General features: G+C 42.1%; 1 protein-coding gene across 1 annotated transcript in view; it reads left to right on the forward strand.

The window, feature by feature from the left end:
* The first annotated feature begins 475 nt into the window (after positions 1 to 475).
* The window catches only part of RNF217 (ring finger protein 217), a 128917-nt gene continuing 113697 nt past the window's right edge, over positions 476 to 15695 (forward strand). Inside the window, exon 1 of the mRNA XM_025384508.1 lies at positions 476 to 1357. Coding sequence (XP_025240293.1) covers positions 476 to 1357 — 882 coding nt within the window. The remainder of the gene's footprint in view (positions 1358 to 15695) is intronic.

Below are 15695 nucleotides of genomic sequence, written 5' to 3' on the forward strand. Positions count from 1 at the left end.
GCACCTCCTGGTGCGCGCCGCGGCGGCGCCACAGGCCCCTCGACCCTTTGACCACCGCCCTCCGACCGCGCGTCCGGCAGCCGGGACCGGTGATGGCGCGGGACTGACGGCAGTCTCCACTGGGACCCCTCTGTCCCGCCCGAGGCTCGCTGGGGCTGCGGCGCCGCCCTGAGCTGCATGTGGGGCGGGCGCGCCCGAGCCCAGAGCGAGCGGCCCTCGGCGCCCCCGAGGCGGTGCCTGGCCGCGCCAGAGTACGAGGAGGAGGAGCGGCGGGCCGGGCCAGGCTCCCCACGCGCCTCGGCCCCGGAGCACGGGCTCCCCGGAGGGGACTTGGGGCGTCCCAGCCCAGGAGGAGGGACCCGGAAGCAGAAGCGGAGCCGCGAGTCGAGCCCAGCCACTGCCCCCGCTGCCCGCCGGCGCCGGGTGGGGGTCCCGGCGGCTGGATGGGCAGCGGCGGCGCGGGCCGCGGGCGGCGATGGGCGAGGAGCAGAGCACGGTGAGCGGCGGCGGCGGGCCCCAGGAGTCGCAGACCCTGGCCGGTGGCACTGCGGGCCACCCTGAGCCCCCGAGGCCTCAGGGGGACAGCGCCCGGGCACCCCCGCTGCGCGCCGCCTCCGCCGAACCGAGCGACGGTGGCTGCGGAAGCGACTGGGGCTGCGCGGACACCAGCGCCCCGGAGCCCGCGAGGAGCCTGGGGGCCCCGGGCTGGAGGAAGAGCCGAGCACCGGCGCAGCCTGCGGGACTGGCACTCACCGGGCCTCTCAACCCCCAGACCTTGCAACTGCAGTTGGAGCTGGAGGAGGAAGAGGAGGAAGCTGGGGATCGAAAAGAGGGAGGGGATGAACAGCAGGAGGCGCCCCCCGGCGAGGAGCTGGAGTCCAGGACCCGCGCGGGGGCCGCCGACGAACTGGTCCTGGACGTTCTGGGTCAGCGGCGCCCGCCCCTCGCCAAGAGACAAGTCTTTTGCTCCGTGTACTGCGTGGAGAGCGACCTGCCCGAGGCCCCCGCCTCGGAGCAGCTCTCGCCGCCCGCCTCGCCACCTGGGGCTCCGCCAGTGCTGAACCCTCCCAGCACCCGCTCTTCCTTCCCCAGCCCCCGACTGTCCCTCCCAACGGATTCCCTCTCCCCCGACGGCGGCAGCATCGAGCTGGAGTTCTACCTGGCGCCCGAGCCGTTCTCCATGCCCAGCCTGTTGGGAGCTCCACCCTACTCTGGCCTGGGCGGTGTAGGGGATCCCTATGCGCCCCTCATGGTGCTGATGTGCCGGGTGTGCCTGGAAGACAAGCCCATCAAGCCCCTGCCTTGCTGCAAGAAGGCCGTGTGCGAGGAGTGCCTCAAAGTCTACCTGAGCGCCCAGGTAACTTCACCCCCTTCTCTTCCCCATTTATCATTCCAAATCACTGGCGAGGAGGTCCTGCTCTCAATCTGATCTCCCTGCTCGCACGAAGAGGTGACGGACACACTTACTGAGGATCTCTGTTAGTTTCTCACGTCTCGATTGTTATTTAAGTGCCTTTTGACCTCACTGGTTGACTTAACTGGAATTTAACTTTGCTGTGAACTTCAGGCTATGGTTGGCAGGTGTAGAAGGCACAAGATACAAGTCTTTGCCCTCCTCTTATTTCTTATACAGGATTGCAAGCACGAGCTTGCTCAAAGGAGGAGAGCAAGAGACTGCCTCATCGGCCTGGTATCCCAGAAACTAACAAGCAGTGGGCATAGAATAAATATTTATGGAGCTGGTGGAGAAAAGAATTGGAACAAATATTTTAGACCCATGATACATGAATTTGTAATTTTGCTTCATTTATATATTCCAGAAAAGCGTGAATGTTTAACAAAATTTATCCCTTGGCCTTTGCCTACTTTTCAGTTTCCTTTTTCCACAGTAAAGTTGAAGTACTTTTTTTTTCACTGAGGATTTAAGCCAGCGCTCTTTAAGAGGGAAGCAAAACAGAAAGAGCAAAACAAAGCAAAGAGAGGCTAAGAGGTTTCTCAAAACAAGTACTGGTGAAACTTTCTTCCTCTGCTTTTATTTGAAAACTTGGTTTTTTTCTTGGAAAGCTGGAGAGTGCACCAGACCAGCTTTCCTTCACTGAGGGTGAATGCGTTCTTCCAGCAGTTCTCAATCTGTGATGTGTCTGCCAGTGTTTTGCACAATCCTGAATGCCCTTTGATCCTGTGTCCAATTGTCCTAGGCCTATTCATCTTTCAAAACCCTGTGTGTTCAGGTGCCAACTCTTCTGTGAAGCGTTGCTTCACCCTCCAGGTCACTGCTTATATACTTTCACAGTATCTTACATGCACTGAAGTTGTTTCTTTCGTGTCTGCTTGTCTTGTTAGACTGTCTGGACAATGTCTTAGAGTCCCATATGTGGTAGCTTCATGTTGAGTCCCTTGCACATTATAGTGTTTTTAATAACATTGGCCGGGGCAAACTGAACAGGGCTCCATACCATGTGATTCCTGTTTTTTGTGTCTAACTCATGCTTGGGTCTAGACTGAAAGTGTATACAGTCCCTAACTGAAAATGCAAACAGACACTTATAACGGTATGTTACATAAACAGTAAGTTGGCTGAAATAGTGGAGATTATTTAAAAGCCTCTGAGAGACTGTTGTTTCTTTCATGCGTTATCTACAGAGATTCTTAAAAACAGGAGGAATGTCTGCTGCTGGTTGTGGTAGTTTCTGTATCATCATCCTCAAACAGATTTCGCTGCCCTGTGATGGGATTCAGACATTTCCAAAACATAAGCCTGGCTCCAGGGAAGTCACTGTGAGAGCAGATGTGTACAAAAGAACAATACAAGGTAGCATGGGATGAGATGTCAATAGAGTAACAATTCCAGATAGCACTTCCTGTTAAATGCTGGATACACGTACCAGAAATTCAAGGGAGGTAGTCATTGTGGCTTGGGGCACTTTAACTAGCAGTTTGATTTCCTTATGGTGGGCCCTTTCCCCAAAGCAGTTTTCTTTTTCTTTATTAAATCTCATAAGTTAGTTTCAGGAAGTTTTAGTAATGGTGGTAGGGAGACAGAGGGAGATAGTCAAGTGGTCATTGCAGTGTACAGTACAACCACTAAAAACTACTCTACAGTGACACAGTATCTGAAGCTTGTCTGCAGCATTTCTGATTGTATGTATGTTCCTAACCTTCTTCCAAAGTATTTGCTGGGACTTTCAATAAAGAATAATATACATTATTGGCCGGGTGTGGTGGCTCACGCCTGTAATCCCAGCACTTTGGGAGGCTGAGGTAGGTGGATTACCTGAGGAGTTCAAGACCAGCCTGACCAATATGGTGAAACCCTGTCTCTACTAAAAATACAAAATTAACTGGGCATGGTGACGTGGTGACGCATACGTGTAATCCCAGCTACTTGGAAGGCTAAGGCAGGAGAATTGCTTGAACCCGGGAGGCAGAGGTTGCAGTGAGCCAGGATCACACCATTGCACTCCAGCCTGGTGACAGAGCGAAACTCCATCTCAAAAAATAAATACATAAATAAATAAAATAATAATAATAATATGCATTATTTAAAATAATAAACAGCAACAAAAAGATGAGTCATAGATACCGGGCATGCTTTCACCTCAGGGCTTTTGTACTTGGTTTTACCTGTTCCAGGAAGGTTCCCTCCATGGCCGTCTTATCTGCTCACTGTACTGCTTTTCAGGGCTATATTCAAACGTCATCCCCTGTGACTTTCACTGACCAGCCCACACGCTCTCTTTTTTTCTGCTTTTCATTTTCTCCATAGCACTAACATACTCTGTCTTACACTTCATTAAGTCACGACAGAAGTTTTCACATGATTTGTACACTTCTGTATCTTTAGCATCTATCTATAGCGTTGTCTGGTCTATAACAGATGGGCAGCCAGAACCTACTGAATTTATGAAAGGCCTGAGATTGCCCCAGAAACCAAGGCTAGGAAGTGGTGTTCCGCATTGGCACTAAATTCTGTTCTGAGCTTCTTGATATTTAAGACAAAAGACAAAGGCTTAAAGTGGACAAAAGTAACAGGTTTGCTAAGTTTGTAATTAAACTTAGAATTAAAGAGCTTAGATAAACTTGTAGCTTATACATAAAATAGCATTTTTCAGTGAGTAAAAATACAGGATTGTAGTTGTAATATTTTTGATCTATGGCAATTCTATGGTCCCTTCTACTCAAAGGTTGTGTTTCTCTGTCACTTAACCTCTCTATGCCTTAATTTCCTCCTCAATGAAATGTAATTGCAGACAATCTGTAATAACCCACCAGTTCCAAAGCAAAACAAAATCAAACTGCATGGTTATTTTTCTGTCCTACTGAACCACATCAAAAGGGCATAGTGAGTGCTTTCTTTCTCATCTTAAAAGTTCTCTTAGGTTTGACAGAAGCAAATGTGTCAAGCCTAAACTTTCAAGGTTCTTAAAACCTTTACAAAAAATGATGTATTTGAGATAAAGAGCTCTTAGTGACTTTTTTCTCACCATTTCTTTTAGTTTGTGCCACATAGTGCATTATTGAACATCATTTAAGAAAATAAAAGAGTCCCTATTAAACATTTCATGCCAACATTAAAATGCATATTAAATGTGAGTTGGACTATTGCCTGGTTAAATGAATATTTTTCTAAAAGGAGATGCAGAGTTCTTTGAAAGAAGATATGAACTTGGAAGATAGGAATGTGGATTTTTAGACAGTATGTTTTCACCAGTGCCATGGACTAATTTGTGACAAAGGCCAATTGGTAGGTGTCATCAATATCTCAATATAGACATAGCAAATTAGATGGCGACTTAAGAACCTCTATGCTGTGTATAAAATTGTAGTTTTATTTTTCAAAACATAGTTCTTCTCCAGTTATTGCCATGACTGTGGCTAGGGAGCCCTTCTTAGTGGAATAACTTTACAGTGCAGTGGGTGTCATCCAATTTCTGATTGTCATGGTGAAGGGGTGGACTAATAGATTATAAATCTTTAGCACCACAGTAGATGTTGATTTAGAAGCTGTAGAGCTCCAGAACAGAGATAGTTCTATTATTTATATTATATTGCTCATGTACATAAATCTCTGGCACATTCATTTCAGAAGTACATTTCCCAGTGACCTGTGTATGCATGTGTGAATATGGCTAAAGCATGTAGTCCCAGGGATGCCTGCAATATCCTGCAGGTCTCTTAACCCTTCTCAGTATTGGTCTTCTCAGCTGGCTTGGCCTTTACCACATTTTCCTAGGAGGAAATATTTTCTGTTGCCTTCTTTGTTTCATAGGATGATACTATGTTCATTTCAGAAATCCTCCACAGATAATCTTTCTTTTATGATTTGGTTTAGAGAGAAAAACCTGTCATAAATATGAAATATTAATATTTAGTATTTTAGATGAAGAAAGGACGAGAAATGAGGATGCCAAAGGGCTTGCTAAAGGTGACAGCTGTTGTGGATTCCACCACTCTGCCTAAAAGTGCTAGAGATTGGCAGACGCATGTAACTTGGAATGTATACACCTGTCCAATGAGTATTAATAGATACAAGCAACACATTTCTTCTACCGATTGTGAACAAAACAGCTGCTAGATGATAAAGTCCTAAAATGACTGTCTACTGTAGTCACCCTAGAATCAGTGACCCAGAGGTGAAAGCTTATATATCCTATTATTAAATTATGAGTCATCCAAATCTTCATGGGTAAAAGTGTAACATAGATTCTTTTTTTTTTTTTTTTTTTTTTCTTTGAGACAGAGTCTTGCTCTTGTCGCCCAGGCTGGAGTGCAATGTCTTGATCTCGGCTCACTGCAACCTTTGCCTCCCGGGTTCAAGCGATTCTCCTGCTTCAGCCTCCCGAGTAGCTGGGATTACAGGTGCACGCCACCAAGCCCAGCTAATTTTTTGTATTTTTAGTAGAGACGGGGTTTCACCATGTTGGCCAGGCTGGTCTCGAACTCCTGACCTCAGGTGATCCACCTGCCTTGGACTCCCAAAGTGCTCGGGGATTACAGGCATGAGCCACTGATCCTGGCCCCATAAATTCATTTCCTTTAAACCTTAAAGCACCCTGCATATTTTTAGAAACCATCATGTTCAGTGTTGAGTTTGAATGCAGTTGTCTTCACACAGGTGAATTTATAGAACCTGTCATGCCCGTCATGGTTTTGGTAGTCCTGAAAATGTAAAGAATAATACGAGACTGAAATTCGTTGAAGTCACTCTAAAAATTTGAAATGTGGGAATTAAGGTATATTTAAACTTATCCTTCTGTGTGCAAAATGTGTGTGTGTGTGTGTGTGTGTGTGTGTGTCTGGGGGTGTAGTAACATTTGCTTTCATGCCTTACTCATTCCATTATTTTCCTCCACTCTCTACATCATTGCTCTTTAATAATTTTTCTTTTTTCTTTCCCTTGTTCTTTTACTTTTTGAAATCTGATTTTAATTGGCATTTGATTTCTCTAGAGGAATCCTCTGTCAAGTGCTAAGCCCTGGGGCCAGCAGAACTTTTTCCGAGGCATGTTGCATGGGTATTTCCTTTCTCTTTCAGTTGTCTGGAGATGAGACTACATAAAGGAACCTTGCATTGCGTTCCACTGCCTAAAATATCTCAAATAACATTACAAGTACTACTGACCTAAGGCATCAGCTGATACCTTTAGAGTGTGATTTTTCCCTCCTAGAGTAGAGCTCAGCTTTTATACCTGAAGGCTCTTCCTTAACTCCCGATACAAAAGACATAAAAAAGAGATCATTAGAATTTAAACTCTCAGTTTTTTATTATGGGTTTGTGATGGACAAGGTAGGCATACCTGAGCGGTAATTTCTTATAATTTTTCATTTATCAGTGTGCTTTTTGTGCATTTAACAAGCATTTATTGGGCTACCTGTATGACAAGCACCATGAGATACTCTATAAATGCGTTAAATGTTCTAAAGGAACCATCTTATAGCCTTGCTGGCAGTATTTTTCCCAGCTTTATCTGATGGCATAAATAAACTTTTTTTTAAAAAAAGTTACCAGACAGCTATGGATCTTCTTTCTCTCTGGGATATTTTTATTAAGCCAGTTCTAGGACACCAGCTATCTTTTTATTAATCTTACTTACTATTCCTTCTGTTATGTTTAATCCAAAGTTATAAATCTGTTACTCATTTCTTAATATAAATATTTCTCAGCTATTTTTGATTGCTGGAAATATATTAGTAAATATAAAGATGTATGTATTTTGTTCATTTCAAAATCTTTTCTGCCTTTATTTAAAAGAAAACACAGTTTTGCTCAGTTTGTTTTGGATCATTCATGACATACTTAAAAATATTTATTTTTTTCAAATTCAGTTTGTCAGAAGGGTTTTACATTATAAACAAAATGAACCTTCCCAAATTGAAGTTTTGCTTTAAAAATTCAATGTGTATGGGAGAATGGCTCCTAGTTTATATCGTTCTCTATCAACTTTATCACTACTATTTGCCCCACCAATTTTGGGATAATTGCACTTGAATTTGTAAGTTTTTACAAACAGTAAGTAAAACCATTTATTGGACATCTATCTTGTAAACATTCTTACATGTATTTTTATTTAATTTTAATTCATTTACATATTAAATACTTATTACATATAAGGCACTGTTTTAGGCTCTGGGGATACAAGAAACTAAAACATTTAAAGCTCCTGACCTCATGGAATTATATGCTAGGCTGTGGAGATGGACAATGAGATAAGTGAATTATTTAGCATATTAGGAGATAATAAGGGCTATGGAGAAGGAGAAATAAGGGAAAGGTGATATTGGGGAGGGGTTTTTCCTTGACAACTTTATAGTTTTGGGGGGAGTCGTCAGGGAGGAAATGTTTTACGAAGGGACTTTTAGGAAGAGATCTTCGTGATGCAAATGAAGGAACAAACCATGAATATATCTAATAGAATAATAAGGTGTAAAGTTCCAAAGGTAGGAGCATACTTGCGAGTTTCCAGGAATTATAAGGAGATCTGTGTGGCTGAAGCATAGAGAATGAAGTGGATAGTGCTAAAAAGAATACAGCAGGAGGAGTGGGGAAAGCTGGTCTGGCAGAGATTAAGCCCATCAAGTATCTTCATTTCCCTAAAGTAAGATCTTGTAAGAAGATACTGAGCAAAAGACTAACCAGATATGCCTTTCCCTTTAAAAGAGATTACTCCATCTCTTTGTGGAAAATATACTGTAGGAGTCAAGACTGGAAGTAAAAAGATCAGTTAGAAGACTATGGAATAAATCAAAGGAGAGACAATACAGTTCAGACTAGAGTGATACAGGCGAACGTGGTTTGAACTGGTGGAATTTGGAATATATTGTGAGGTTAGAACTGACAGAATGCCAGTGATTGCACGTGGGATGAGAGAAAAAGAGTCAAGCGTGAGTCAGGTTCTGAGCCCAAGCAATTAGAAAACTGGGGTTGCCGTTTAATAAGATGAGGAATAGTGTAGGAGGACTAGGTTTAGGGAGAATGAGAAATTTGATGTGCCATTTAGACATTCATGAAGGGATGTTGAGTAGGCAGTTGGTGTCTGGCATTCAGAAGAGAGATCTGAGCAGAAGATATACATTTGAACGTGGATGGCATATAGATGGTATTTAAAGCTATTAGACTGGATGAGGTCACCTGTGGAGTGTCACTAGCTAGAGAAGGATAGGAGATTGAGTCCGAGCATACCAGTGTTCACGAATATGGAGTCTGGGACATCAGAAAGAACAAGCAAAGAGTCTAAAAGGGAGTGAGCTAATTAGGCAAGAAGAGTACTGAGAGTACTTACCCAGAAGTCAAAGACAGTGTTTTAAAAGGGATAATGATCTGTGTCTAATGCTTCTGATAGTTCCAGCAGGATGAGGTTTGAAATTGACCGTCAGATTTCCCAACAAGGAGTTTATTGGTAACTGTGAGCCTAGTGCTGTTTTCATTGGCAGCCGTGGGATGGTTTTCAGGTTAGAGTGGGTTAAGAGAACAGGAACAACTCTGTTTTTGTACTGCAGGTAGTAGAATGTTATATGAGGGAACTCAAGGTTAGAGAGATTAAATAACTTGCCCAACGTCTCAAAGCAAGGGAATGGCAAAGGTGGAAGTGAAATTCAGATGTTTGGCTCAAAACCTATGGCTTTTTTGCATTCTTTAAATTGATTATCTCATTTATAAGGTAAACCTGTATTTTTCTTTTTCTTTTAAGTTGATACACATATTGTACAAAAAGCACAAGTCTTCCAATCCAAGAAGGAGAAGACACTTAATTACATGTTTTGAGGAAGTGAAAGGCTCCCATTCACGCTTAGATCTAGAGATTACAGCCAAACTCAGTCTCATCTTCATGTAAGCAAGTGAAGAGGAATTTGGCTTAGGAAAGCTATGATTTGATATGATTTACTGTTAAGTTTTTTTGTTTTGTTTTGTTTTGTTTGAGATGGAGTCTCACTCTGTCACCAGGGTGGAGCGCGGTGGCGTGATCTTGGCTCACTGAAACCTCCACCTCCCAGGCTCAAGCGATTCTCCTACCTCAGCCTTCCGAGTAGTTGGGACTACAGGCGCGCGCCACCGCGCTCAGCTAATTTTTGTATTTTTAGTAGAGATGGGGTTTCACCAGGTTGGCCAGTATGGTCTTGATCTCTTGACCTGGTGATCCTCCCGCCTCGGCCTCCTGAAGTGCTGAGATTACAGGTGTGAGCCACGGCGCCTGGCCGATTTACTGTTGAGTTTTAATGGCAGCATACTCTCCTGTTTTCTTCCTAAGTTTCTGGTCATTCCTTTTGTTAGAACTTCCTTGTATTAATTACCATCTCTTAATGTTGCTGCCTGCGTGGTCCTGTGCTAAACCTCTTCTCTTCTCACTTTGTATACTGTTAGTGGGGCCATCTTACCCACTCTCATGGTTTCAACTAACACCTACCTGTTGTTGGTTCCCAAATCTTTATCTCTATCCCCAGTCAACAGTATTATATAGCCATCTCTCTTCTGAACAACTGTAGTGGATGTCCCATACATAGGCACCTTAAACTTCTCAAAACTAAACCCGCCTTTCCTCCCCTTCTTTGCCACATGCTCAAAGCCTTGCTTCTTTTTTGAGATTCCGTTTCCAGTAATTGTACCCAGGTCAGAAACTTGGGGGTCATCACTGAGCTATTCTTTTCCCTTATCTCCCACATCTAATTAATCACCAGGTCCTTTCAATTCTACATCTTTAAAATATATCTGTACTCTCTACCGTTTTCTGTTTCTGCTGTCATTTCACTTGCTCAGCCTCTACCATTTCTCTCCTGGATTCTTATGAGAGTTTCCTACTTGGTCCCAGTGATGCTCTCTTGACTCTCTCCGACTTACTGTCCACACATATGCCGGAGGGTTCTTTATAAAATGCTGGACCAGTCTTGGCACTCTCCTTCCTAGCCTTTCAACACCTGCTTCTTGCTAATAAATTAGAATTTAAACTTTATAACAATATCTATATGTCCCTGTGCATTCTGACTCCTGTGTGTCCCTCCGAGATTTCTTTCTCAACTGTCCCACGACACCTATAGAGATATTAAATTTCTTCTTCTTTGAATGCTCCATGACTCTGAATTATGAGCCTTTGCCTTTAGTGACATGAAGTTTTGTCTTAGGGGAATCCTCTTTCTTTCCTTGCTGCCCTAACTCTCTTTGCCCCATTCACACTCATTCTGCTAGTTCAGCTTAGACATTCTTCTGGGAGAATCTTCTTGACCCTCTGATTAAGCATCCTTCCTATATTCTTTGATAACCCTCTTTACCTAAGGTTATCAAACTATATAGGAATCTTCTATACAATTATTCTTGTTTCCCTGTATTTAAATCGCCTGTTTCCTGCTCTGTGCTTCCATTAGACTACAAAGCTTGATGCATGTAAATTTTTTTCCTAACTAATTTCCTAACACTTCGTGTGTTATATAGACTCTATAAGTAGAGTGGATGTTTAAATTTATTCCACAAATAAATAATACAGTAGAAGCTAATATTGTCAATATGTAAACTATTTGGATAGGCAAAGTGATATTTTTTAAATGAAAATTTGAATATTTCATTTTCTTGTTTAAAAACCTGTAAGACCTCCTCATTGCTTCACATAGAGATTCCAACTCATAACACTGTGGGTAAGATTTGGCCTCTGCATCTTCTTCAGCCCCTTCTTCTGTCACTCCAGCTCTCCTCCCTCCAGCCATAGAGTATCCTTCTCATGGTTAATTTCAGTTCACTGACTCAGTCTTCCTTATATCACCAGACTGAGTGAGTCCTGTTAAGGTTCTTAGAGTCCTTTTTCCTCTGCCACCACTGTATTTACCTCTTTTTATAATTAAATGGTATGTGATAATTTGATGTTTATTACGTCAATGCTCCCCCATTATTCTTTGAGCTACTTTATTTTTTATTTTATTTTATTTTATTTTTTTGAGACGGAGTCTCGCTCTGTCCTCCAGGCTGGAGTGCAGTGGCCGGATCTCAGCTCATTGCAAGCTCCGCCTCCCGGGTTTACGCCATTCTCCTGCCTCAGCCTCCCGAGTAGCTGGGACTACAGGCGCCCGCCACCACGCCCGGCTAGTTTTTTGTATTTTTTAGTAGAGACGGAGTTTCACCGTGTTAGCCAGGATGGTCTCGATCTCCTGACCTCGTGATCCGCCCGTCTCGGCCTCCCAAAGTGCTGGAATTACAGGCTTGAGCCACCGCGCCCGGCCGAGCTACTTTCATAATTAGCACCTAGCACAGAGCCCAGAAAAGAGTGAATGATTGAAAATAAATTATGTTTGCTCTAAAAAGTAAGGTACCTCTTTTAATCTGAACTTTTGACATATTATTCTACAATGCATTTATTTAGATTGGTGCAAAAGTAATGGCAGAAACTGCAATGACTTTTGCATCAATCCAGTGAACTCCTGTGGCCTGAGTCTTTATGCTAGCATCCCGTCTATCACTGAGGTGTGTCTTCTTTAATTCCAATACCTGTTCTGGTTACTGTCTCCTGTTTAACAGATTCTTCCAGAACCTACGAACATTAAAAAAACAAACAAACAAACAAAAACACCATTTTATTTTGATGATGACATTGTGGGTCAGGATTTGGGAAGGCCTCAGCCAGTCAGTTCTCCTTCGGGATTTCTCATGCAGTTGTAGTCAGATGTCAGGTCACTTGCTTGGCTGGCAGCTGATGCCCGCCGCTGTCAGTGAGCTCAGCTGTGGCTGTCTACAGAGTGCCCACACGTGGCCTTGCCGGCATGGCAGTCGCAGAGCTTCTTACTTGCAGATTGGCCTCACCCGGAGCCAGCATCCCAAGGGATGTGGAAACTGCATGACATTTTCTGCCCTAAGTTTGGAAGGCCCTCAGCATCACTTTGGTGAGGCAGTGATGAGCCTGCCCAGATTCAAGGGGAAGGGACATTGACCCCAACTCATTTTGGGCAAGTGTCAGAGAATTTGGGGCCATATTTTAAAACCTCCACTACTTAAGAGAAAAATCAAGAATGTGGTGAATTAGCTTTCGATCCTGAATTTTAATTAAAAAAAAATCATATATTTTCTATCATTTCCTTAAAAATTTCCAATTCATATCATTCTATTAGTAAATACTTTGTTGGTATGTTTTTGTGCTTTATCTTTAAATAATTTAATAATACAGATTCACGTAGTTTTAAAGAAAACTTATGTGAAAGCTATTCTCTTTTAAAATTAAATATTTTAAGTAGTTCCACTGTAATTGAAATATGTCAAGGTGTCAGGATCAGCTTCCAATAATTCTGATTAACAACACTTAATCTTATTCTGTATAGCATAATTTCCTTTCCATTAGAGTATATCAAAATTACAGCTTCAGCTACAGTTAAAATATTTGAAAAACTTAGCACTATCTTTCTGAATAAAAGGAGTTCATGTAACAGATTTTTTTTTTGTAGTCTAGATATATTTTGTATAGAAATAGTATTGTATCTAATGACACTGCAGAATTAACCACCCTAGTCAATCTTTGTGAAATTGGCCTACTGTTTGTTTGTGGTATTCAAGTTTGTGTGGGTGATGTTATCGTGTGACTTGTATCTTCTTGAATAGATAGCTGTTTAAATTTCCAGAAGCATGTATGTTGTCGTCGAGGTTCTTCCTGTTAGAGATCTGTATTCTCTGGAACAGAAGAGGCATGTTGCTTTTATGATGTTTGCCCCACTCCATCTTTGCCCCCTGGCTCAGGTAACTAAATTCTGGGCTTTTTCATTCATGTGAATGACTAATCCCTTTGTAAATCTTTCTAAGCTATTTGCCTCAATAATATTCTCTACTGTAAGATTCAAACTTAATTATAGGGTACCTGGCAAATTGCTTCCCTTTTTGTGGTGTTGATTCTTGCTTTCTTTCCTTACATGATTATTGGCCATACTCAGTGTTCATGAAACTCATGAGCTCTGAGTTGTATGTGGCAAGTTTAATCACCACAGCTTTTCCCCTGGTTGCTTAACAATTTAAAGCAGCAGGCAAAATGAAACAATTGCTTGTAAGCCATTTTTCCTAATGTTTAGAGTTTAGTGTATTATTAATGTGTGTTCATCTAAGTAGAGCTATTGGGTGAAATCACAAGTGACTCTGATATGGCCAGATTGTAGCCCATCTTTTTGAAAGTAATTAGTTAATGAATAATTCATTCATTCATTGAGATAGTGTCTTGCTCTGTTGCCTGGGCAGGAGTGCAGTGGCTCAATCATGGTTCACTGCAGCCTCCACCTTCTAGGCTTAAGCAATCCTCCCACCTCAGCCTCCCAAATAGCTGGGACTACAGGCGTGCACCACCATACCTGGCTAATTTTTTGTTTGTTTGTTTTTAGTAGCCATAGAGTTTTCCATGTTGTCCAGGCTGGTCTTGAACTCCTGGGCTCAAGAGATCTAACCACCTGGGCCTCCCAAAGTGCTGGGATTACACGTGTGAGCCACCGCAATCAGTCCATTTTTTTCATATGAATATATAAGCAAAGTGGGAAAAGTGACTTTCATTCTCTTGCCAGAGATGCTCTTGGTGGAAAACAATAGGTGCAATCCCCAAATTCTCATTTAATCCTACTTTTAACTAGTTTTAACTTCAGTGTTTTATTTTTCCTATGTTATCATTTTTCTGCCTCAAGATTTTTAAAAAATATTTTTCCTATGTTACAATTTTTCCTCCTCACGATATTTTTTAAAACAAACACTTTGAAAACAATAGGCTCCTAAAATTAAAGAAAGAAGTATTCCCTGTGTCTTCAAGTGTTGGTGCTTTATGTTAAACTTATATGGTATATGTGTATGTATGTATATATGTATACATAGACATATGTATACATACTGTTTGTCAAGTTCTCACAGTTATTTTTGTGTCACAAGGGGAATATTTGCTGATCTTAATTTAAAAAAATCTAAGCCGAGTCATTTCTAGTTAAGTTCATGTATTTCAGGTGTAGTTTCTCCTCCCTCCCTCCCTCTCTCTCTCCCTTCCTCCCTTCCTCACACTGTCGCCTGGGCTGGAGTGCAGTGGCGCAATCTCGGCTCACGGCAACCTCCATCTCCTGGGTTCAAACAATTCTCCTGCCTCAGTCTCCTGAGTAAAGGGGATTACAGGTACCCGCTGAGTTTTGTGTTTTTAGTAGAGACGGGGTTTCACTATGTTAGCCAGGCTGGTCTCAAACTCCTGACCTCATGATCCACCTGCCTCGGCCTCCCAAAGTGCTGGCATTGTAGGCGTGAGCCACCACGCCTGGCCTATTTATTTATTTTTTGAGACGGATTCTTCATAGTGATTCTTGTGCCTCAGCCTCCCGAGTAGCTGGGACTACAGGTGCATACCACCACACCCAGCTAATTTTTTTGTGTGTGCTTTTTGTAGAGATGAGGTTTCACCATGTTGACCAGGCTGGTTTTGAACTCCTGGCCTCAAGTGATCCACCTGCCTAGGCCTCCCAAAGTGCAGGGATTACAAGTGTGAGCCAATGCATCTGGCTTCAGGTGTAACTTAAATCAACCAGAATAGATAACCCTTGGGTTTACCTTTCCTTTGTTCTTAGTTTTTATTATGTCATCTTTTGAATCATTGAGGCTTTTCCTTCGAGATGAAGGGAAAGCTTAGAAGGAATGCTGAGCAGGAAAACCCTGAAAGGATAGTAATTTTTTTCTGACACTTTGCTCGTTTTTTTTTTGTTTGTTTGTTCTCAGTATTTTTGAAAACAAACTGTTCATACATGCTTTTCTCTTTAAAATCACTAGTATGTCTACAAACTAAAAACTTGGAATCACAATTTTCCATCCTGCTTAAAAATCATCCAAATGAAGAGCTTCAGAGAGAGTTTTTAACCTTTTTTAAAAATAATATAAAACATTAACACTTTCTGACTAGCTGCAAGATTGACATCAGGGAAAGCACGAATGTACTAGCTGAATTTCAGCAACAACCTTTGCATAATTGATAGATGAGACACCAAAGTAAGTATAATGATTTAGAAAGCACAAGCAACAGTGCATACTTTTGCATCTCTTTGCCTATATGAAGTGTCTTTTCAGTTATAATAGTTGTTAAAACAAAGTACTGAAATAAATTGTACATAGACCTTAGAAGCTTAGGATCACTAAATGCTGAACAAAGATTATAAAATAATGAAGCCAGTTCTAAAACATTGCTTTCACAATTACTGGTGACAGCAAAATGTTTTATATCATTAATTCAT

The sequence above is a fragment of the Theropithecus gelada genome, chromosome 4 (assembly GCF_003255815.1).
Source record: "Theropithecus gelada isolate Dixy chromosome 4, Tgel_1.0, whole genome shotgun sequence".
Classification (NCBI taxonomy): Eukaryota; Metazoa; Chordata; class Mammalia; order Primates; family Cercopithecidae; genus Theropithecus; species Theropithecus gelada.